The sequence below is a fragment of the Tachypleus tridentatus genome, chromosome 3 (assembly GCF_004210375.1).
Source record: "Tachypleus tridentatus isolate NWPU-2018 chromosome 3, ASM421037v1, whole genome shotgun sequence".
In the NCBI taxonomy this organism is placed as follows: domain Eukaryota; kingdom Metazoa; phylum Arthropoda; class Merostomata; order Xiphosura; family Limulidae; genus Tachypleus; species Tachypleus tridentatus.
In genome coordinates, this window is record NC_134827.1 from 68,717,392 (window position 1) to 68,738,518 (window position 21,127).

A 21,127-nucleotide genomic window follows, 5' to 3' on the forward strand; every position below is an offset into this window, starting at 1 on the left:
TAGAGTACCTGGAGGGTTCATTATTCGCGTCCCGCTGTCAAAAAATTTCTATCACACTTTAGGAAAATGGATCCGCTACAAGAGGATCAGTAAAATTCCTATACAGTTGGCAATGAATACCTTTTTCTAGCTGTCTTTTCTCTAGTTCAAAATAAAAGACTGCTGAGCTCACAAAGTCCTTGCTTAACTTCACGCTAAAATTATGGAACAAACAAAAATACCTTCACTACGTTTTTATGAGCCTTCAAACACACACCTAAGATTATTTATTATACTCTTTATGATGACACCTTTGTATTTTATGTTTCATTAGCCACTTCATTGTACCCTTGGCTTTACAAAAGGAAACATTCGAGGTTATTTCACTTCATTTATAAGAGAGCTTCTTTTTCATTAAGCACATTTTTCGTAAACTAAATTATGACGGAGATATATTATTAAGGAGTGTCTTTGAGGTCTTATGAACATGATAATCCATGTTAAAAACTGTGTCTAACAATCGATTCTGCACATTAAGCTCTAATCTGACAGTAATTAATATACTCATAAATGTAAATAACAATAAGTATCTATTTTCCTTAACTTCTTCGGCACCTTTATTTTGTACAATGTGTAACCAAAGCCCATCGTTTTTCTGTCTTCTTAATGACAAGAAAACCCATTTGTAGAGAAAAATATATACACTGCTGGCCAAAATCTTAAGGCTAATGAACATAAAGACAAAATATGCATTTTGCGTTGTTAGGCTCAACCACTTATTTGAGTAGAGCTTCGAAAGATGCAAATAAGAAAAGGAAAAAAAAAAAACATGTTTAGCACTTAATAGGGAAAATGTGAACACTGTGAAATCAGCCTGAACCTAAATACTAGCTCGTCAAGTGTTTAAGACCATACTAAAAAGAAGTCCTAAACAGGGTAGGAAATGCCCAACAAGAGGTCTCAGTAGTGAGTTGCATGGTCGTCATTGCGAATGACTGCAAACATTCGCTTTGGCATGTTCGATGTAAGCGTATGCAGAAGGTTGGCTTGAATGTTATTCTAAGTGGTGAAGATGGCTTCAAGAAGATCATGCACTGTTTGGAATTGACGTCCGTTTCTATAGACTTCCTATAGACTATAGTCTGTCCCCAAACATTTTCAATGGGGTTCAGTTCGGGCGAACACGCTGGATGTTCCAAAAGAATAAAGTTATTAGTCATGAAAAAGTCCTTTGTCCTGCGGACATTGTGGATTGCAACGTTGTCCTGCTGAAAGATCTAGTCATTTCCACACAAGCGAGGGCCTTCAGTCAATAAGGACACTCTCTCCAACATGCCAGTGTAGCCAGCTGCTGTTTTACACCTGTGTATAACCTGAAGCTCCATTGTTCCATGGAAGGAGAAAGAACCCCAGATCATGATGGAACGTCCTCCAATGTGTCGTGTAGAAAATGTCTCCGGTGGGATATTCTTATCGTGCCAGTAACGTTGGAAGCCATCTGGACCATCCAGGTTAAATTGTTTCTCATCAGAAAACAAAACCTTCTTCCACTTTTCTACATCCCATATTTGATGCTTCTCAGCAAAATTTAACTGAGCTGTTTCGTGGTGTGAAAGGAGGCGTGGCATTTGAAGACGTTCACGATTTTTAAAGCCTTTCTCTCGTACCTGCCATCTTATTGTTCTTAAGCTACATTCTGTGTCCGTAAGGGCGTTAATCTGGTTCGACGATCGGCTGGTGTCTTGCCGGATAACCTGTTGAATCCTTCTGCTGAAAGCCGGCGAAATTTTCTTGGGCCGACCACTTGAAATTCTCGTTCCTTAACCCTCAGGGTGTTTAAGAAATTTGCAACAGCAGTTTTACTACGCCCAATCTCACCAACGATGGCACGTTGAGAGAGATCTTGCTTTTGCAGCTCGACAATTTTGCCACGTTCAAACTCTGTCAACGTTTTAACCTTTATCATGTTTTTACCCAATGCAATACAGGAGATGTTGACAACGCTAATACTTGAACACAAATGACTAAATTTCGTTACATGTTTACTGATTAATGCTTCGTTTCAGTATGGTCTTAAACTTTTGACCAACTAGTATTTAAGCTAATTTCATAGTGTTCACATTTTCCCTGTTAAATGCTAAAAAGTTTTTTATTTTTATTTTCTCTTTTCTTATTTTCATCTTTCGAAGCTCTACTCAAATAAGTGGTTGAGCCTAACAACGCAAAATGCAAATTTTTTGTTTATGCTAATTGGCCTTAAGATTTTGGCCAGCAGTGTATATAATAAAACGTTTTTATTAGCTACATTTGCGCCATATTCCTTTCGTCAACTTAACTGTTAAAATTACAAAATTATTTAACTATAGCATAAAATTTTGCTCTTAACATTACCAAATGTGTTGAATTGGCATACAGGTCAAAGGTAAAACTGAAGAATTTTAAGAATTATCAATATTTCTTTGTTCAAAACATTTCAATTATACAGATGTATATTTATACCTAAACTGAAATTTTGTAAATGTTTTGAGGAATAAAAATATAATTCAAGACATAGTTTGTAATAGAAGCGAGTAAAATTATGTAAATAAAAATTACTTGCAGTTCATCATGAGCGCTTTTTTCTCAACTAGCTCGTCAAACATCAAAAGTAAAGTGTTCACTCATGGTTATGTTTGTACATGTGAGTGTGTCAAAGTTAAAATCACTCTGTCATCATTTTATGACAAAGAAGAATATATCTTTACACAGATAAGTTTTTGTACAGTTGTTCTGCATTTTGTTTGTGATATTTTTGGAAAATGAATGTACGAAAGTCATAAACGAGTCTTAATTCTCTAGCTGATTCTTTTTTAAACTTAAACTTACTGGATTTTGTTTCTATTTTTTGTGTCATGCCGTCCTGAAGTTAGAATGAATTACCTTTTGACTAGGAAGAGATAAATAGACAGAAACCTCAGAGTCAGAGGACGTTAGTGTTGTGTTAGTTCATGAAGAAATAATGACAAAGGACATCTCAATAAAAGACACTAGAAGTGAAGATAAGGGCCCCAGTGCCAAAGAATGATATATCAAATACTTCCCTAATGATACATGATTAGAACCTTGTATCATGCAGATACAACCTCATTTCACACAACCTCAAGAATGATGTGAATGAAAATGGTTAATATTGCTTCTAATAACATAACAAACAGTGTACCAGAAGCACTGGATAACATGATACTCTATTTATCAAGTTGTAATTACTTTAAGTAAGTTTGTTTGTTTTGAATTTTGCGCAAAGCTACACGAAAACGATCTACGCTAGCTGTTCCTAATCTAGCAGAGTAGGGCAAGAGGACAAGCAACTTCTGGGGTACTCTTTCCAACGAATAATGGGATTGACCATAATACCGCCCTATGAATGAAAGGGCGAACATGTTTAGTTTAACGGGAATTCGAACCCGTGACTCTCAGATTACGAATCGAGTGCCCTAAGCACTTGACCATGTCGGGGGCACGTAACGTAGAATGAGTCATATATGTATATAATTACATAAGTTTATATGTTTATCGAATAAATTATATAAAAGGCTGTTAAGTGTGGATGTTGTTAATTTATTTTAAGAATAAATACTTAATGATTGTTTAGCTTTGTTCGTAACATGAGAATAACGATGAATTAATTTAATGTAAACATTATGATAAGTTTAATTACGAAACTCGATAAGAGTCGTAGGTTATGTTTGTAACTCATTGCTGTCGAGAGTTTCGAGTGTGGCGTGAAATTTATTGATGTCCAGAATATAAAAAGCAGACGATTAGGTTGTAAAGATAAATAGTTTGGTTTGGTGTTTCATGGCGCAAAGCAAGTAGGCTATTCGTGCTAAAGATAAATAAATTGTTTTGAAATAAATAGTAAAAGATGAGAGACAACAAAAAGTAGGAGACGAGATGTTACGAAACGGAATTAGGCCAAAGAACAGTTAAAATGGAAAGTTAATCGTCGTGGAAGGCCTTACGCTTAATATAGGCGTAATAAGTGATATATTTCTGTGAGTATTGAAAAATATAACGAAAATAATTTATTTCGCCAAAGAGAGTACTGAGCATATATTTATATCTTTTTATATATATATTTATATATATAATGAACTTAATCCCCGCATCAGCTAATTGATGCTTATCCAGAAGACTTGGACAATAATCTCTCTTCCAAGCTTTAGTAGTTTCACTCGTATGTGCACCGTAAGTTCAGTCCAACAAAAACTGAAAAACAGATTCAGTCATGCTGAATTTTATAAAACAATTTCAGAACACAAAATTGAGTGTGTTTCCAAATGCATATATTTTGGGCTACTTTCTTTGATGTGTAGCCCCTCTTCAGATTTCCATGTGCCTTTGGCTCAGTAAGTTATTTTTTATTATTCTTTAATTTTTCAGGAGCCTTATTTACCTTTTGATGGTAATTACTTGTTATTAATGTTATTGCACCTTCTGAACTTGAAGTGTAGACAGTATGTTAGTTCCCATTAACATGAATTTTGGATGTAGTTGGTGTGATCTTGTGCCTTAGTCATTCTACTAGAAGCAGTTCCACTGTTTTCTCACACACCACTTGGACACTGTTTTCCATCCACATGTATCATAATTTTCTTCAATGGACAAAGAGTTCAGTTGTGATACAGTCTCTCACATCAGTTCTTTGCATCCTATTCTCTTCTTTCCAGATGTTTTCTTTCTATGCTTTCAAAGGATGCTTATTTTATTCTGTTGCTCTGGTCCTTTCAATCATGGAATATGGATTCTAGGTATTTATATAAACACAGGTATAATATAATTTTCCGATACTAAAATTGGATTTTTGACAGGTACTTGCATCCTTTCACACATCCCACTTTTCTTTCTTGTTTAAAGCAGAATCTTCCAATTTCTGGCAAAACTAGTAGTGTTAGTCTGGTACCATTAAACAGAGGAAATGACATAGGTAACCCTGAATATGAGGCAGTCTCACTGGTTGAGGGTTGTCCTGATAAATTGCAGGAGACACACATTAGAATAAGTCATTTCTAATGGAGGGGAAGCAGAAGGCTTGTGGCATCCACGTAAAAATGTTTTGCATATGGAGGGCAGCAATGCATGTGAATAGATGTTTATGTAAGAGAAGGTAAGTAGTGCATGGAAATGCATTTTCAGTAGAGAAAGTAATGACATTTATAACATTATTACACTATATGTGATGAAGAGGGGAAATGTATGTGCTGCCTAACCAGTCTATAGAATGATATTCCTGATGTATTGAAAGTGTGATTTAAATCATAAAATATAGAAATGTTCAATATAAGAACCACCTTGCCATTTTCTGTCCTACCAAGGAAATTAAAAAAAAAAAAAGCAGAATAACAAGTAGACAGTTTGATTTAACTCACACAAATACAGCTGTTTCATTTTACATCAACAAAAGTTTGTGTTAAAAAATAACTATTTAAGTCCCAGCAAAAATACTTGCATAGTTCATATAGTTAAAATTTGAAAGTGAATAACTGCACATTTTGATTAAAAGAGAGCATTTAGTAACTTCTGTAGAGTAAAATAACAGTGGATAAAGACATCACTACCTTGTGAAATTGTAAAGCATATTTGATCATATACAAATTTACAAGATTTATAGAGCAGAATAATCAATAGTGTCATTGATATTATTATACTTAAAAGCATACATTTACTTCAATGGATTAATTCACTTACAAATAATTAGCAGAAAAGATTCTAAAATCATCACGTTACTAGTACATCTCGATTGTAACACCAGAATCACTTCCAAAAAGTTATTAATGTTATTTTAACAAGTGGTGCTTACGTGTGTCAATTTCACCTACTGTTTCTTTTTTATTGATACTTTACGGTAGTTTTCATATAATGAGAGACAGTTATGTATGATATTGTTTCTTGTATAATGAGATATGAATACAGTTTCATTATTGTACAAATATTTTGAACAGGTGATTTTCCATTGTTCATTTGTTTTTTAAAGCATAATAATTTTATCACTAGAATCTGGTAATGTCTTTATAAACAAGTACATTACAGATTCTGATGATATTTCTTTAATTGTTTTAGTGGTTCAGATGGTGTATATGAAGCCATAGATAGAGGAACTGGTTTGGAAGTTGCTGTTAAGAAGATTTATCTGACTGAGCAACCTACTAAAAAAAGTTTAATTACTGAACTGTTAATATTGTGTGATGTGAAACATGTTAACCTTGTGAACTATTTGGATAGTTACCTTGTAAGAGATGAACTCAGGGCAAGTGTTCTTAGTGTTACATATTAGTTAATTCTCATGTAATTTTAATTTTACATTCTGTAGAGTGTACATTAAGGTAATACCTATTAAACTTAGTAGATCGATTTTGAGTAACCTTTGGTTTAAGAATAATTTTACATATCACTCTCACAGGTTTGCTTTTATGAAATTTTGGTTATAAATAATGCATGATAATTTTTTATGTGAGAAACTGTTGGTTACAGCCACAATTGCTTTCGATACACTGATATTTATTTCATTCTTTATATAGTATTACCCTAAGTTTTCAAACCATAAACAAAACACTTTCAAATTGAACTAAATATGCTGCAGGTTGCTGAGATTAAAAAAAATGTATCCTTGGTTTTGGAGGTGACAGATAAAGTAGGAACCATAATGCAGTGGGGAAACACAGTTTTTCAACCTCCAATTTGCTAGTCTTATATAAGAAGATTAGAAATCAGGAGAGTGAGATGTGGGTGTTCGAGCCCACAATATCTTAAATTTATTTGAAGAAAGTGTCCAGTCTCAACTGTTTCACTTTTTTTCAATAGGACAATTTTAATTGTCCTGCAATTAAAAGAGAACACAAATTCTACGACATCTTCATTTTTGCTTACAATTTTGTAGCGTTAATATAACTTAACATGTGCGATGAAATAGGAATTTATATTTCCTCATTATCTTTTCCATTTTGTTCATCTTCTGAATTTCTTGCACTGTTACCATCTTGTGATTCTATTATAGATTTTAAATCAATTTCATTAGTTTTTGTTAAAATATTCTTGGGAAGTTTCACAAAACTTTCCACGTTTACAGAATCATCTGCATCAGTCTTCTCAATTAAAGTTTGGATTTCACTAGAATCAACATAACAAATAACTTCTCCACAATCTCTGCCATTATCAAGAATAAATCCACAGTTTCCAAAGCACTTTATTATGCATTCATCTTTTACGTATTTGATTGAATGATTTAAAAATGCAATTGGATCTAACACGTGTCAGATTTCATGGTCATTTCATATGCTCCCTTACAGTCGTCCATACTTGTAACAATATGCTGAAAGATCAATATTCTGTATTTCAATTTTAATTCCATTATCCAGTGGCTGTAGAACTGATTTTGTACATAGAGATAGAAAGACTAAAGAAACGTTTGAAAGTTGAACTTTTGGGTGACAAACTGCATTATCTGGGAAAAGTATAATATTCCTGTTTTCTTGTTCCATTCTTTTGTTTAATTTGTTCAAAAATTCCTCGAATATAGCACTTGTCATCCATGCATTATTATTCCCTTTCCATTTCACAGAAAATTGATTCTTCCTTAAATTTTTGAAACAGTGCAGATTTTAACTTTTACCTGTTACCCATGGGTTCTCTAGTTTTCTGTCAGCAAATGCAACCAAAAGTACAGTCAATCATTGATTTGAATAGTGACCTTTGGAATAATGATGGCAGAAAAAATGAACAGAATGTATTTAACCAGTATTTACTGTAACAAAATGTCTGAGAATTTATTAATATTTAAAGAAATTATTAATCAAATAAGAAATTAATATTTAATCAAAAACACTTTTTTCTGCCTTACTCAGGTTCTAATTTTACTTGTTGATAGATGAGGTAGGTGAAGGATAAGATAGTTTTTTGCCCACGTTACGCAAGTTCCATCATGTAGAGGGCCTTTTATAAAAGAAATCTTTAGATAATGCTGCAAAATTTTGATATTTCCTGCTTGTGCAAGTTTCCACCTTATGCAGTTTCTGGCTTAAACAGGTGTTACTGCATTTATTTCAAAACATTGTTTTTCTCATCTCAAAATGACATTGTTATAACAAAGTTAAAATAACTTCGGAATTCATGCAATAACTAATAATAAATATAATTGGTTTAAAAATGAATCCCTGAAAATAAGTTTCTCAATGAAAAGAATGAAACTGTTTACAATCAGACAGCAGTAGAGAAATATTTGATTTGATGTAGCTTGTTTTAAGATTAAGATGAGGTTCTATATTGAAAATAAGATTCCTTTTTAAGTTTTGATGTTAGCCAGCACCAATAATCCCAACTCGCATGTGCATGCAGTCTAGTAGGAAATGATAAAAGATACTTAACTACTTTCTCTGACAAGGTTGGAAACTGTGCATTAACACACAAGTAAAATAATGTGACTTTTACTTCAAGACACCATGTGATCTCCAGAAGCTGTTGTTTGTTTGAAGGTGTCAAGTTACTTGGTAATGAATGCAAAGTGATGAAAAAGTAGTTCCTCGTCCATTTACAGCTACTATGACATTTGGAAAAATACTTATGAAGATCTTTCTTTATTATGTTCAAAATATTTTCGGCTAATGCTTCAGATGAGTTCATGGCCACATGAATGAAAAATAGAAAAGAATCCAGTTCGTCAAAATGTGTACCCTATAACTCCAGTTTTGTAATCATTGCATTAACTTTGTCTTGCATGCAGAATACAAATATAAGCTTGCCTTGGAATGATATATTAAGGTTATTGAAATGAGCATATATCTATTGTTTAGCTTGCATTGCTTCCCATCATCACTTCTTTGGCAACAGGTTTGATTAGTGTCTCTCCTATTACTTCAATAGCTTTGGCATTTACAGTTACATATGATACTATAAAAGAGGTTTCCACAGATTTCACATTATCATTCCCTGCCACACTGTGCAGTCTGGGAGACTGGAATGTCCTTTCTCTTTTCTTTGAAAAATTCAATAGCTTACACATTGTATTCCTCATGGTTTGTTTCAAAATGATGCTTGAGGTCTCCATATGTATGGCACATAATGGAATAGGCCTTCTCTCATTGCTTGCCCATCAACATCCAATTTATAAATAATTTTCATTATATTTACATGATATTTTTGGTTTCTCTGCAGCTGGTACTTTTACAACACTAACAAACAGTTTTGGTGATTCATTAAATTGGTTCTCACAGCTATCACCACTTTATCACATTTCCTTCACAATCTTTACCATTACACTTTAGAAATCCTGTTCTTAACCAGTAATCTATGATGGCTCAGAAACACCATCATTAAATGTAAAATCTTCCAGATACCACCTAAAATAATCTTGTGTGATACCAGAAGTACATGTGCCACACTTTTGTTAACACTGTTCTGGATAATAATAATAATAATTATTATTAAAAGAGTGCTAAAGAAGTATAGTTATTTTATTTTTTACTTCATGAAGAATTATTGGAAGAACTTTGGTGTGGGTATTTGTATTTTATGTATGATTAGTAGCAGAATATGTGACAATTAAAAAATAACATAAGTGTTTAGGTAATAATGGAATATTATTTGGTACTTGGCTCTTTGAATACTATTCTCACATAAACCTGTCTGTCTGAAAATGAAATATCAACAGTTGGTAAAGAAGCATGATATGTTGATTGTTTTTAGTAGAGAGGTTTTTGTTGTTTTTTTACAGATGTCTGATTATAGTAATTTTTCAAAATTTGTTCAATAACTATTGAAGTTCCTTTTTAAAACTTTCTAAACATGATAACAAAATTGGACACTTCTAAAAAGTTTAATATCTAGAGTGATAAAAATATTTCAAATAACATTTCAGCCAGTAATAGTGAATTTCCGTGTAAAATTGATGTGGTTATCACAGTATAAACTGTGTGGCTCTTTCTTCACTTCCCGTGCATTATAGGAAGGCACATCTTCAACAACTTTACAAATATTTTTGTTAACTTACTATTGGCAAGATATAACTGTGCTAAATATCAATGAAACCTTGTGCATTTGTTGTTAAATGTACAGCATATTTTAAATTTTCTATCATAAAATTTATTAATTTGAAAGAGAATAAGAAAGGGCTGATGGTTCAAATAAAATAAAACCTTAACAAATAGTTCAGTCTTAAAATAAACTAAAACTTTAGTCTTAGATTTTATAATACACTAAATGACAAAACTCATTCATGTTATAAAGAATACACATTTTAAAAACTATTTCAGGTGGTGGCCTAGTCTTTATGGATAAACTAAAAACATGAAAAATCTGTGTATATTATGTGAGCAGTATTATGCTAATAACATTGTTTACCTGTAACAATAGAAGTTTGTCTCTGCATGTGTATGAACACCATATCTTCAAAGGGTAGAGCTTAGAAACCTGAAAATTTGCACCAAGTGGACTCTCAGGTTGTGCATCTGGGTTTTATTACTTATTCACATGTATGTGCATCTTTTCAGAAAAAAAGCTAGGGAAAACATATGGGAAAGAATATGTGATAGCCATATCTTTAGATTTTAGAAACCTACAATTTTGCACCCATACCAAGTGACCTCTAAAGGTGTGCACCTAAGTACTATTTATCCATGTGCATATGCATTTGTCCAAGGTGGCGAAGTAGCAGAAAACAACAGAGAAAAGAATTGGTTCCTTGTATTAAAAATAGAAATCACAGACAGGCATGCGTGTGTGTGCGTATTTTCATGTACATCTTTTTAAGGAGGCAAAGTAGTAAACGAAACAACATAGAAAAGAGATTTTTCCCCATATAACAACTTTTAATATATAGAATAGTCTATGCAATTTGTTAATGACATGTTTCAACAAAAGCTTTTGTGTCATGTTGCTTCAGTAAAAATGTTCATAGGTATTACTTTTATGATAAAATGGGCTCAAGATATAATAACATAGTTATTATTCCAAAGTAAAGGTGGAATATTCTGCTTTTGGAGGCCTGGCATGTTGAGATGGTTAGGGTGATCAATTTTGTTATATTAAGGTTGTTGGTTTGAATCCCTGTGACATCAAACACGTTCGTCCTTTCACCCATGGAAGTATTTTCATGTGACTGTCAGTTCCACTATTCATTGTTCAAAGAGTAGCCCAAGCTGTGGTGATGACTAACTACCTTCCTTTTAGTCTCACATTGCTAAATTACGGAAAGAACCAAACCCTTTTTAGGAACCATGCCATCTTTTTATGAGATAAGGCATATACCATCCCACCATCATTGACAATTATGTGTTACTCATTCGTTTCTTTTGAGAGGGGCCCATGTGCCATAACGCATGGCTAGTCCATCTAACCTAATAATCTGAGCATAGCTGGTAGTTTCATTTATATAACAACATCTAATGTATATAAAATGCAGAATGATTTGCCAACAATCCTTTCCAGCAATGACTTTTATGTCATATTGATTAGCAATATGACATAATTTAATATTGCTCTTTATTTATGTACTGAAAATATAAAATGAAACATATAAGTAACAAAACTTGAAACCATTTGTTGATTTGTTTATAAAGTTTTGTTTTTAAAAATGTTAGTGGTATAACAAAGTACTGAAACAATTTAAGTTTAGTGTTGCACAGGGGCTGTCCTCCAAAGTTGTTGGTCTTGACCTGCAAAGCCAATGCTTTTCTCAGGGCCAGATTTATGGTGGGTGTTCCAGCAGATGGTAAAACAACTAATATATCAAGCAACAATGAGATCAAAGCTGGTTATTTTTGCTGTTTATGAATATAAACAAACATTAACATTCCCCTATTCCATCTCATATTTGAACTGTTTTCTCCAAATATATATAAATATATCCATGTATAAAGAAATAAAAGCAACAAACACACTGAATTGAAATTATAGTAATATTGAAAAATATTTATCTTTGAAATAAATTCATCTCTCATTCAGGTTCTTCAAGGAGTAGAATTTCTGCATCTCAACAGTGTAATCCATATGGATATTAAAAGTTTGAATATGTTAGTTTGAATGGATTAGAGCATAAAACTTGGTAAGTTTTGAAACATGTAATGACTTTGCAAACTTTTCAAATTTGGTTATCAAAAAACAAGTTAACTACAGATGATTTCTTTTTCCAGATTACTTTAATTTGTCCATTGAAAATCAGGACTGTCTAAAACAAATAATAATAAGTCTTTCTTTTATATACTTTTAATATTTAGCCACAGTGAAGAAATTAAGATGCTTCTGTGGTTAACATGTTTTACAATAATTTAGAACTTTTACAATATTTCAGCAGTTTACACCATTTAGGTTGTAATGATTAGTATATTTTATATTGTACGTAAAGATAATTTCATAGAAACTTGTTTCTAACTATCCAGTCAAACTGATCAGTTCTGTTTTTCAGTGAAATTGTATTTGGCTTTAATTAGTTGGAGACGAAGGATAATTTGAAATACTGTTTCTCGCACACCTGGATAAAACAACCATGTTAAAAAAAAAAAAAAAAATCTGCACTTACTCGTTCTCATAACCATTTTTAATCTGTTGGATTTGAATATTTTGTCAGCATTTGGTGTTTACACAAAGATTTTTGTTATTAAAATCATTTATTTCATTCATTAAAAATCATTTAATTTTACAATTAAACTTTGTAATAGGAGCAAATCAAAATTAGAGTTAACTATTTGAGAATGTTTTTTATTAAATTATTTGTAACAAATGGTAATAAAATTTTATTTTGTTACAAGTTGTAAGTCTGAATATTGAAAAGATAGTTTTGTTACATAGCTGATTTTACATGAGGAGAATGAACAAAAAGTATGTTATATAACTGGATAAAGTTAAAGTAGTTTTAACAGTCTTAAACTTTTGCTTCCTAAGTTGATACTAACAAACTGACTACAAAACTGTGACAATTATTAATATGCCTTAAGTTAATTTTGGAAGACTAACTTGAAATTCTCTTAGTCTTTTCTGTCTTCATTTTTTCTCACAAGAAAATGTTGTTACTCTTGATTCTTTCCATCATGTAGCTGATTTTGGATTATGTGCTGTAATAACACAAGAGTGAAGTAAACAAACAACAATGATTGGCACTTTTTGCTGGATGGCTTCAGAAATTGTAACAATGAAGTAATATGGGCCTGAGGTTGACATCTGGTCATTTGAAATTATGACTGTTGAGATGATTGAAGGTAGACCTCCTTATGTCAATACAGATCCTCTCATGGTAAGTGTTGCCAAGCAATATTTACAGCAAAGGAGAAAGAGAAGATTGAATTTTCAACTTTCTCCTTATTTGAATGTCTTCCCTTTTTCCATTTTTATACGTAAATACTTTGAGATGTTTATAGAAAATTTGATTTAATAAATCTGAGGGAGCCTTTCACTGGATAAAATAAAAGTATTTCAAAATCAATTTCAAGATCATTCCAAAATTTGTGTGAATTGATGCTTTGCTTTAGTTAAAAACAAAAACATTTCCTGCTAAAAAGAATGCATTCTACACCATTACACCACCTCTAACAGCTTAAATTATCAGAACAACAACAATAACTTCAATAATTTTAAAACCTTTTTTTTATTTGAACTTAAAATGTTTTTCATCAGACCAAGTCCCATGTTTTCATTCGTTCGGTTCAGACTCTAAGCACTACTGAAGTGCTGATGTCCCTGAAGTAATTGCTTTACTGACTGATTTTTGACTTCCAGATCTTTAATGTTCTTTACACTACGTGTATGAATTTTGGCTTATTTTGCAAAAGTCTGTCAAATGATACATAATCTGATGCTTGTTGTGCTCAGCAAACTTCTGTATTTTTACTTTCTCTGGAACAATTACCAATAAAAAATCGTCAATGCTAAGAAATTTGTCAGAACACATAATAAAAAAATCCATGTTGTAGAATAAATTCTGACACATAGTAAAATATTTTCATGCTAAGAAATGGATCACAACAGTCAGTGAAAGATGTCCGTGCTGGAGAATGTGTCACAACACACAGATTACAATGAGATCTCTTTTAACGCCTTGCCGAAAAATGGTGCTTAAAGACTTTACTTGCTAGACGTACATTTCTCTCCGAATTGTTTTATAACCATGATATTGTTACATCCGTATGAAAAGAATCGCCTGACATATTACATTGTCTGTCTAATCATAGGAAAACTGAATATCTTACAAATACATTTATGTATTTGGGTGTCATAATAAAATTGATGGTTAGTGTATATAAGTGAGAATATATTTTGAATATATAACTCCAAGAATGGGATATATGTTTTGTATGTAATTCATTATAATGCTTGATTTTAAACGTTTTGCCGTAATTTAAATATATTTAAAGTGAATTATATTTAAAATATTGAGGAGTGTTAATAAGAAGAGTTGCTTGTTACAAATGTTATGTATTTTAGGTTCAAATATAGAGTTAAATATTATTTTGGCCTATTTGACATACTTAAATCTGAAAAATTGAATAAATAGTAATTTTTAAAGTTTTCTTTGGATTTTAGGCCTAAGACAGTAAATAATAATACTGCTTGTATTTGCAATGAATTAACAGCATTTTTTGAATAAGATTGTTTATTATTCAGTATTGTACATGTATATATGTGTATAAATTTTAATTACGTTTCTCATATCTTAAATGTTATTCTTTGATTTTATCAAATAATTTCATAATTCTTCTATTCAATTTTTTTGTTTGATTCAGGAAATAGTGATTCAAAAATCCAATTCAAAATTATATGCACTAAAACATCATATTTTAAACTGATTTAAGCTGACGTTATCGACTGCAGAATGTCATATTTTTGCTGATTTTTATTTTTACAAGTAAAGTTTATTATTGTCTGAAAGAGTTCGTTTATTGATTTCTATCTGAAATTAAATAAGTGCATAAATGAGAAGCAATACACTGTTATTATTACATCAGCTTATTTGGTTGCATATTTACTATAGATCAGTGGAGGAACTTTGAAGGACAAACCAATCGTGTGGATAGATTCTGGAATCCATGCTCGGGAATGTATCTCTGTAACCACAGCTGTGTACATCGCTACGCAGGTAAAATTCAAGAATCCACAGCTACAAATAAAATACGTATAGTGAGCATAGATCACAACATATTAAACAAAACCATCCATAGTAAACAATGGATCACAACGCATAGTAAAAATGTTCATGTTAAGAAATGGATGAAACACATTAAAAAATCAGGAGAATAGCATATAACACAAAGTAAACAAATGTCAGTACTAGGACACGGGTCACAAAACACTTAAACATGTTGATGATAAAGGATGGGTAACAACATATAATGAAAATGTGCCCATGCCAGGAAATGGATTAAAATACATGCCTAGTAAAATCAAATATCAATACTGGCGAACAAATAGTTATTATCTATTTATGTCAAAAAAGGTATTACAACACACGGTAAAAAATATTCACGCTAGATAATGTATCACAATACATAATGCAAAATGTCCATGTTAGAGAATGGATCATAACATACGATAAAAAAAAAAAAATACTCTGGTATAGAATAGATCAGAACACTCAGAAAAACAAATGCCAGCTAGGTAATGGATCACAACATACAATAAAAAGTTTCCAGGTTTGTGATATATCAAAACACACAGAAAACATGTACATACTGGAAAGTGGGTACAATACATACTGAGCAAAAAAACACAAACTACCCAGTATAAAGAATGTGTTACAACACATGGTAAAACAAGTCGATGCTGGATCACTATGTACATGTGGTAAAAACCAGGAACCCACAGCTACAATGCTTAAGATGCTTATGCTTGTAGTAATGAAATATGAAATGTTGACATGGTTAAAGGTATATATGATCATTTAAGCCTAATTATTAATCATTAACTTTCTTATAAAGCTACACATATTAGAAGTAATGGTGAATCTATATTACATTTACAGCTGTATAATTAAATTAGTATTATGTTGTTTGTAATTTTAAACAACCTAAACTACTTTAGTTACATTGTTAAAAGATTCTCCATGGAAAAATACAATTGATGCGAGTTTGATTTGAAGTACATTCAATATCTTGTGTAGTAGTTATTTTTATTGTCAAATGTGTCATGATTTTGAAATAATTTCATACATAAGCTTTGTTTTGGAAATTATTTGATAACAAAGGTAATAAACTAATACACTTTTCAGCTTGTAGAAAAGTACAATAGTGAAAAAGATGTGAAGTTGCTGGTTGATAGTTATGAATGGTACATATTGCCGTGTGTGAATCCTGATGGTTACGAGTATAGCCATACTAAAGTAAGTATTTTATTTACTTATAGGTCATAAATAAATGTGTATAAGAATCTGTGCTTATGTTGGTTGGTACATCTGAATGATACCTAATGCCATGTGCGAATATGTTACCACTTGCAGATCCTGATGCTTACAGACTCATACTAAAGTATGTATTCTCTTAAAGTATAGCCCATTAAGACATATGTATAGTCCTATTTGTATCTAGGGTCAAACACACATTAAGTGATTTGTAAGAAACCCGTGTTGCTACCAGCAACATGTGAATACCTACAGTATGTTTCCTGATCCCAATAGAACAGACATCTGAAGACTCATTTGCTCCAGGCCTACTACAGCTAACATATAATTCCTCATCTAGGATCAATCCCACAACCAGTTCTCATGTAGCAAGTTTGGAAAATTTACAGATAGTTAGTTCACTATTTATTGACAAATTAACTTTGTTTTGGCGGCTTACCTACAATCAGGTTTATTGTTCAGTGGATCAAATCAATACTGTTTTTCAAAATGATCACGATTCTAACAATCTAGAAGTCGCATAAATATGAGAAATATTATATTTTAGACTAGAAATTGTAAACTGGAATGAAACATTTTGCCCACATATGTGAGCCAGTTTCTTATGATACTTTGACAGCTGTATTACAAAAGAAGGAAACGGTTTTGGATATGCCAAATTGAGTTGAAACTGTCTTCACGACACAGAGTTGTTCAACATGATAAGACATAGGATTCGAATAATGTGTGTATTCAGTGTACAAACATGTAGTCATCCATACCTCATGCCCTTGTGAACACTTACAGAACTGCATTATATCTCTGGTGATGACATAGCTAATTTCACAAACTCTTGTTACTTTTTACAAAACACATTAATTTATTAATTATTGAACAATGCAACCATCTAGAGATACTGCACAACATTGCTGAAATATATATAAGTTGCCACATCCAAATGGTTTATAAGATATATGTATATATAAATCTGGTATTAGCTACTTTAGTTATGATGAAAATAAAATACACTCATATCAGTGATTTTACTTCACACTAATGCTTAAGTCTTCAGGGAACCATATGCCTAGTTGGAAATATTGGTTAAATCACACTTTCTAACAAAATAAATAAAAAAAAAAATTGTGAATTAATAACCTACAAATATCAATCATAAAAATGTAAGATAACAAGGCTGGAGATGCTGTGAAAATTATATACTCAAATTGCATACTCTTATTTTGGTTCCATGCTGTTGCTCAGAGTTATATTTGGTGGAGTCCAAATAGGAATTTGTAGTCTGAGTAAATAATGTCTCCAGCTTTATTTTCTTACATTTTTATGTGGAGATTTGTAATTCCCTATTTTTCTTTATTTTATTTGTTATTTTTTATGCTAAACTATGAGTAAAGGATTATTTGATATGGTAGCTAGCTTTATAAATTCTAATGTTAATAATCATAACTAGTAGCTGGCTGATTGACTCGTGATGATTTACTGTAGGTATTAACTATTTGATCGTATCAGTTTGAAATTTAAAATGCTAAATTGCAGTGACAGATTGTCATGGAGATTTGTTTGAGAATATTTGTTTTAAATGTTTTCGCAAAGCTAGAGGTAAGGCAGGTAGTCATCACCACCCATCGCCAACTCTTGAGCTACTCTTTTATCAATAAATAGTGGGATTGACCATAACATTATAATGCCCCCACGGCTGAAAGGGCAGGCATGTTTGGTGCGACTGGAATTCGAACACGCGACCCTTACGAGTCGAACGCCTAAACCCACCTGCTGGATGTGCATACTATTCATTATGTATCACACAGATACCACCTTGTGGCAAAATATCTCGGAGACGAATTGTACGATACTCTTACAATAATCGATAAATAAAATTAAAGCACATGCACTTAATTCGCGACTGTTTGCTAGGCTATGTGAAAAAAAAATGAGTAACTGGTGAACAGTTGTTGTTGCATACTGAAGTGAGGTAACTGTCAAGAGTTGTTTGCTTGCAGAGGCTTTTCGAGTTATATGACTAAACTGTGGAGTTTCTTACAGATGTGGATTCCTTTCTATGTGATGAGTTGAAAAAGAATAATCGTTTTTATTTAGCAGACTCTATTCAAAAATTAATGACCTACAGACCTGTCTTCAAAGTAAAGATGTAATAATTATTCAAACCTGAACAATCCTCTAAGTGTTCCAAGTTAAAATAGATCTATTTAAATCCTCATTGTTACGAAGAGATTTGCAGTACTTTTGAAACTTACGGCAACTGGAAGATGAAGACCAAATTATTTCTGATGATGAATATTGTGCTTGTTTAAATATTCCTCCAATTCCTGATGATGAATAATGTGCTTGTTTAAATATTCCTCCAAGCACTAATGATGAATATCGTGCTTGTTTAAATATTCCTCCAAACATTGAAAAATCGTCACCCCTTTTGCATCACCTTTAAGATACCTTGCAAACAAAAATTCGTCAATAATTTGTTTTTAAATTTGACTAAAATACCTCACATAAGCCATGAGAATGTTTGAACTGTCATAAGAAGATTCATTAAGTTGGATGGGAAAACTTACAATACAAGCTCAGGTGCAAAGTTTTTCCACATCTTCAGCCATCTCATCAACACAGTCTTTGAACTGTACTTGTACTTAAAAATAAGCATTTTTAAAACAGGACCAGAGGCTTGTTTTCATAACAGTTTCAATCACTTCTTTAATTGATGGTATTATGATCTCCTCTACAATAGTATATGATGTCCTTAACCATCCTTCATTATTAACCTGAGCAGGTACTTTCATAAATGACATTATATTTGGTCGATTTTTATATTTTTCTTTCAACGTTCTAAAATAAAATCAAGAACCTTATCTTTCATATCAGGATGAATTCTTTAAAGGTGGTCTTTCATCCTTGCAGGTTTCTTTTTGCATAAAAGGTACATAGGCTTCGTTTCATTTGTAAGCGAAGATATGTATCCAACTTTCAAGTAATCTAGTGAATATTGTCAGCACTTCTTTTTAGGATCTCTGGCTGGCATTACGGTAAATTGGGTTGTGGCTACTTTTTGTAGATATGAAACACAAAATTTTCATTTACTTGTTTTAAGTACAGTACTTCGATATTTTTAAGCTTTTAAATACTGTTTTATTAATTACGATATCTAATGCCCTTTTCAAACTAAACAAACTCACTCCTCCACTTCCGTAAGCAGCAAACACCAAGAAAAACTATAAAACTATTATTGGTAGTCATCAGCAATGTGAGCTAAAACGAACATGAAACATATTGAAGAATACGTCACGCTCACAATGCTTCCTGATTGGCTCAATTACATCCGTCATTTGGGTGGGCGGAGAATAAACGAATCTCTTGTCCGGAATCGGCGCCCTGGCCGTGAAAGTGCGTTTTCTCGGTGTACTCCCGTTCCCCCCCCCCCATACCCCCACGGCAAAAGTTTCGTTTCATTGGATCTATAGATCTCAGCCCTGAAAAGAGGTCCGTCCTTTAAGTACCCAAATTTCTAGCGTTCAAATTCCAGTTAATCATTACCATGTGTTTTAATAATATCGGCCTACTGAGTTTGCATCTCTCTGCTCTTTTCACTTCGACCATATTTACGCCAAGGAATTCTTTAAGTGATTGTGAATGGTATGCTGAACTTCTCGCCTCATTCTTCGCTCTCTCTCTCCGGCTCGTAGGCTTGCTTCGCAGCTGGTTCCGACACTCCTCAAATAGATACACAAATCTTCAGTGATGTCGAGAAAACCCACTTGTAGAAAAAAATATATATGTAAAAACGGCTCGTTTGGGGTAGTTGATGATGATCGAAGAAAGTCGAAACGTTGTTCGCACCATCTACGTAATAGATTTTCTCAACCCAAACGTATTTACACAGATACACAAATCTATCAACTTCACAAGGTCATTTGAGACTATCACTTCCGTTTCAACAAATAATAACAAGTTTCGAAATCAGGTGACTAATTTACTCTCGTCGCGTGTGGGGTGAAGAAAAACAATAGTTTCTGACCGCCCCGGGTTATTTTAAGTTAACCCAAACACCTAACCAGAAACACACACTCGTAAATGACTCATGCATTTTTGTACAATTAATTCACAACTGGTATTTTTATTTCCTTGATTATACGACTCTTTCTTTCTGCACAATATATTATGTCGATTTGACCAACAGTATTTAATAAGACATGCAATGATGCTTCCGTATTAATTTCTAACCGACCCCTGAATGATTTTCACCCCTGGAAACGTCTTATCGATCCCTAGCGGTCGATATCGACCACTTTCGGGACCCTGGTTTAGAGCAATTCATTTTGATTCCTATTGTGAACCACTCCTGCGGTCATATTAATTGTGATTCACAAAGATTACATTAGTGCAGAGATATTTATACGTGTATATCAATGGAGCATAAGAAAAATGAACCTTTGGTAAACACTGCAAATGTTTTATTGATTGTTTCTAATTCGAAACAATGCCACATGGCCTAACCTGGCCATGCTGGGCCTTTAGAGCTATTGAAATAAACATGCACTAAAACCTCAGTTAAAAAACTCTCACTTCACAGCCGTCCTTAATTTCCAACTTCCAAGTCGTATAAAAGGTAATGAGAAGACGGCACTCGTTGCCTAAAGTTGCTCTCTTAATAAGCAAATAATTTATTTTTGGTTTGGTTTAATACATTATATACGTCTTGTTGCCCCTCCTCCAATTCCATTAAAAATAACTGGGTCTACGACATGTCTAACTATTGGACCATACTCTAGCCTAAAGTAGTGATAAAAA

General features: G+C 32.5%; 1 protein-coding gene and 1 long non-coding RNA gene across 12 annotated transcripts in view; one reads left to right on the top strand and one right to left on the bottom strand.

Moving 5' to 3' along the window:
- The first annotated feature begins 3,710 nt into the window (after positions 1-3,710).
- The window catches only part of LOC143247068 (carboxypeptidase A2-like), a 35,166-nt gene continuing 17,749 nt past the window's right edge, over positions 3,711-21,127 (top strand). For 2 of the 4 annotated variants that reach the window (XR_013026339.1, XM_076494465.1), the window contains exons 1-6: positions 3,711-4,013; positions 6,079-6,265; positions 11,953-12,052; positions 13,041-13,237; positions 14,972-15,076; positions 16,205-16,315. Coding sequence is in view for 2 of the 4 variants with exons in the window: in XM_076494465.1 (XP_076350580.1) it covers positions 13,181-13,237; positions 14,972-15,076; positions 16,205-16,315 (273 nt within the window). In the remaining 2 variants the exon portion in view is untranslated. The remainder of the gene's footprint in view (positions 4,014-6,078; positions 6,266-11,952; positions 12,053-13,040; positions 13,238-14,971; positions 15,077-16,204; positions 16,316-21,127) is intronic. The other 2 variants (XR_013026340.1, XM_076494466.1) reach the window with 1 other exon arrangement.
- Positions 14,827-21,127, bottom strand: part of LOC143247069 (uncharacterized) — a 38,487-nt gene continuing 32,186 nt past the window's right edge. For 7 of the 8 annotated variants that reach the window (XR_013026342.1, XR_013026345.1, XR_013026346.1 and 4 more), the window contains one exon: positions 14,827-15,097. This is a non-coding gene — a long non-coding RNA (uncharacterized LOC143247069). Of the gene's footprint in view, positions 15,098-18,582; positions 20,875-21,127 lie in introns of those variants that run through there. The other variant, XR_013026341.1, reaches the window with a different exon arrangement.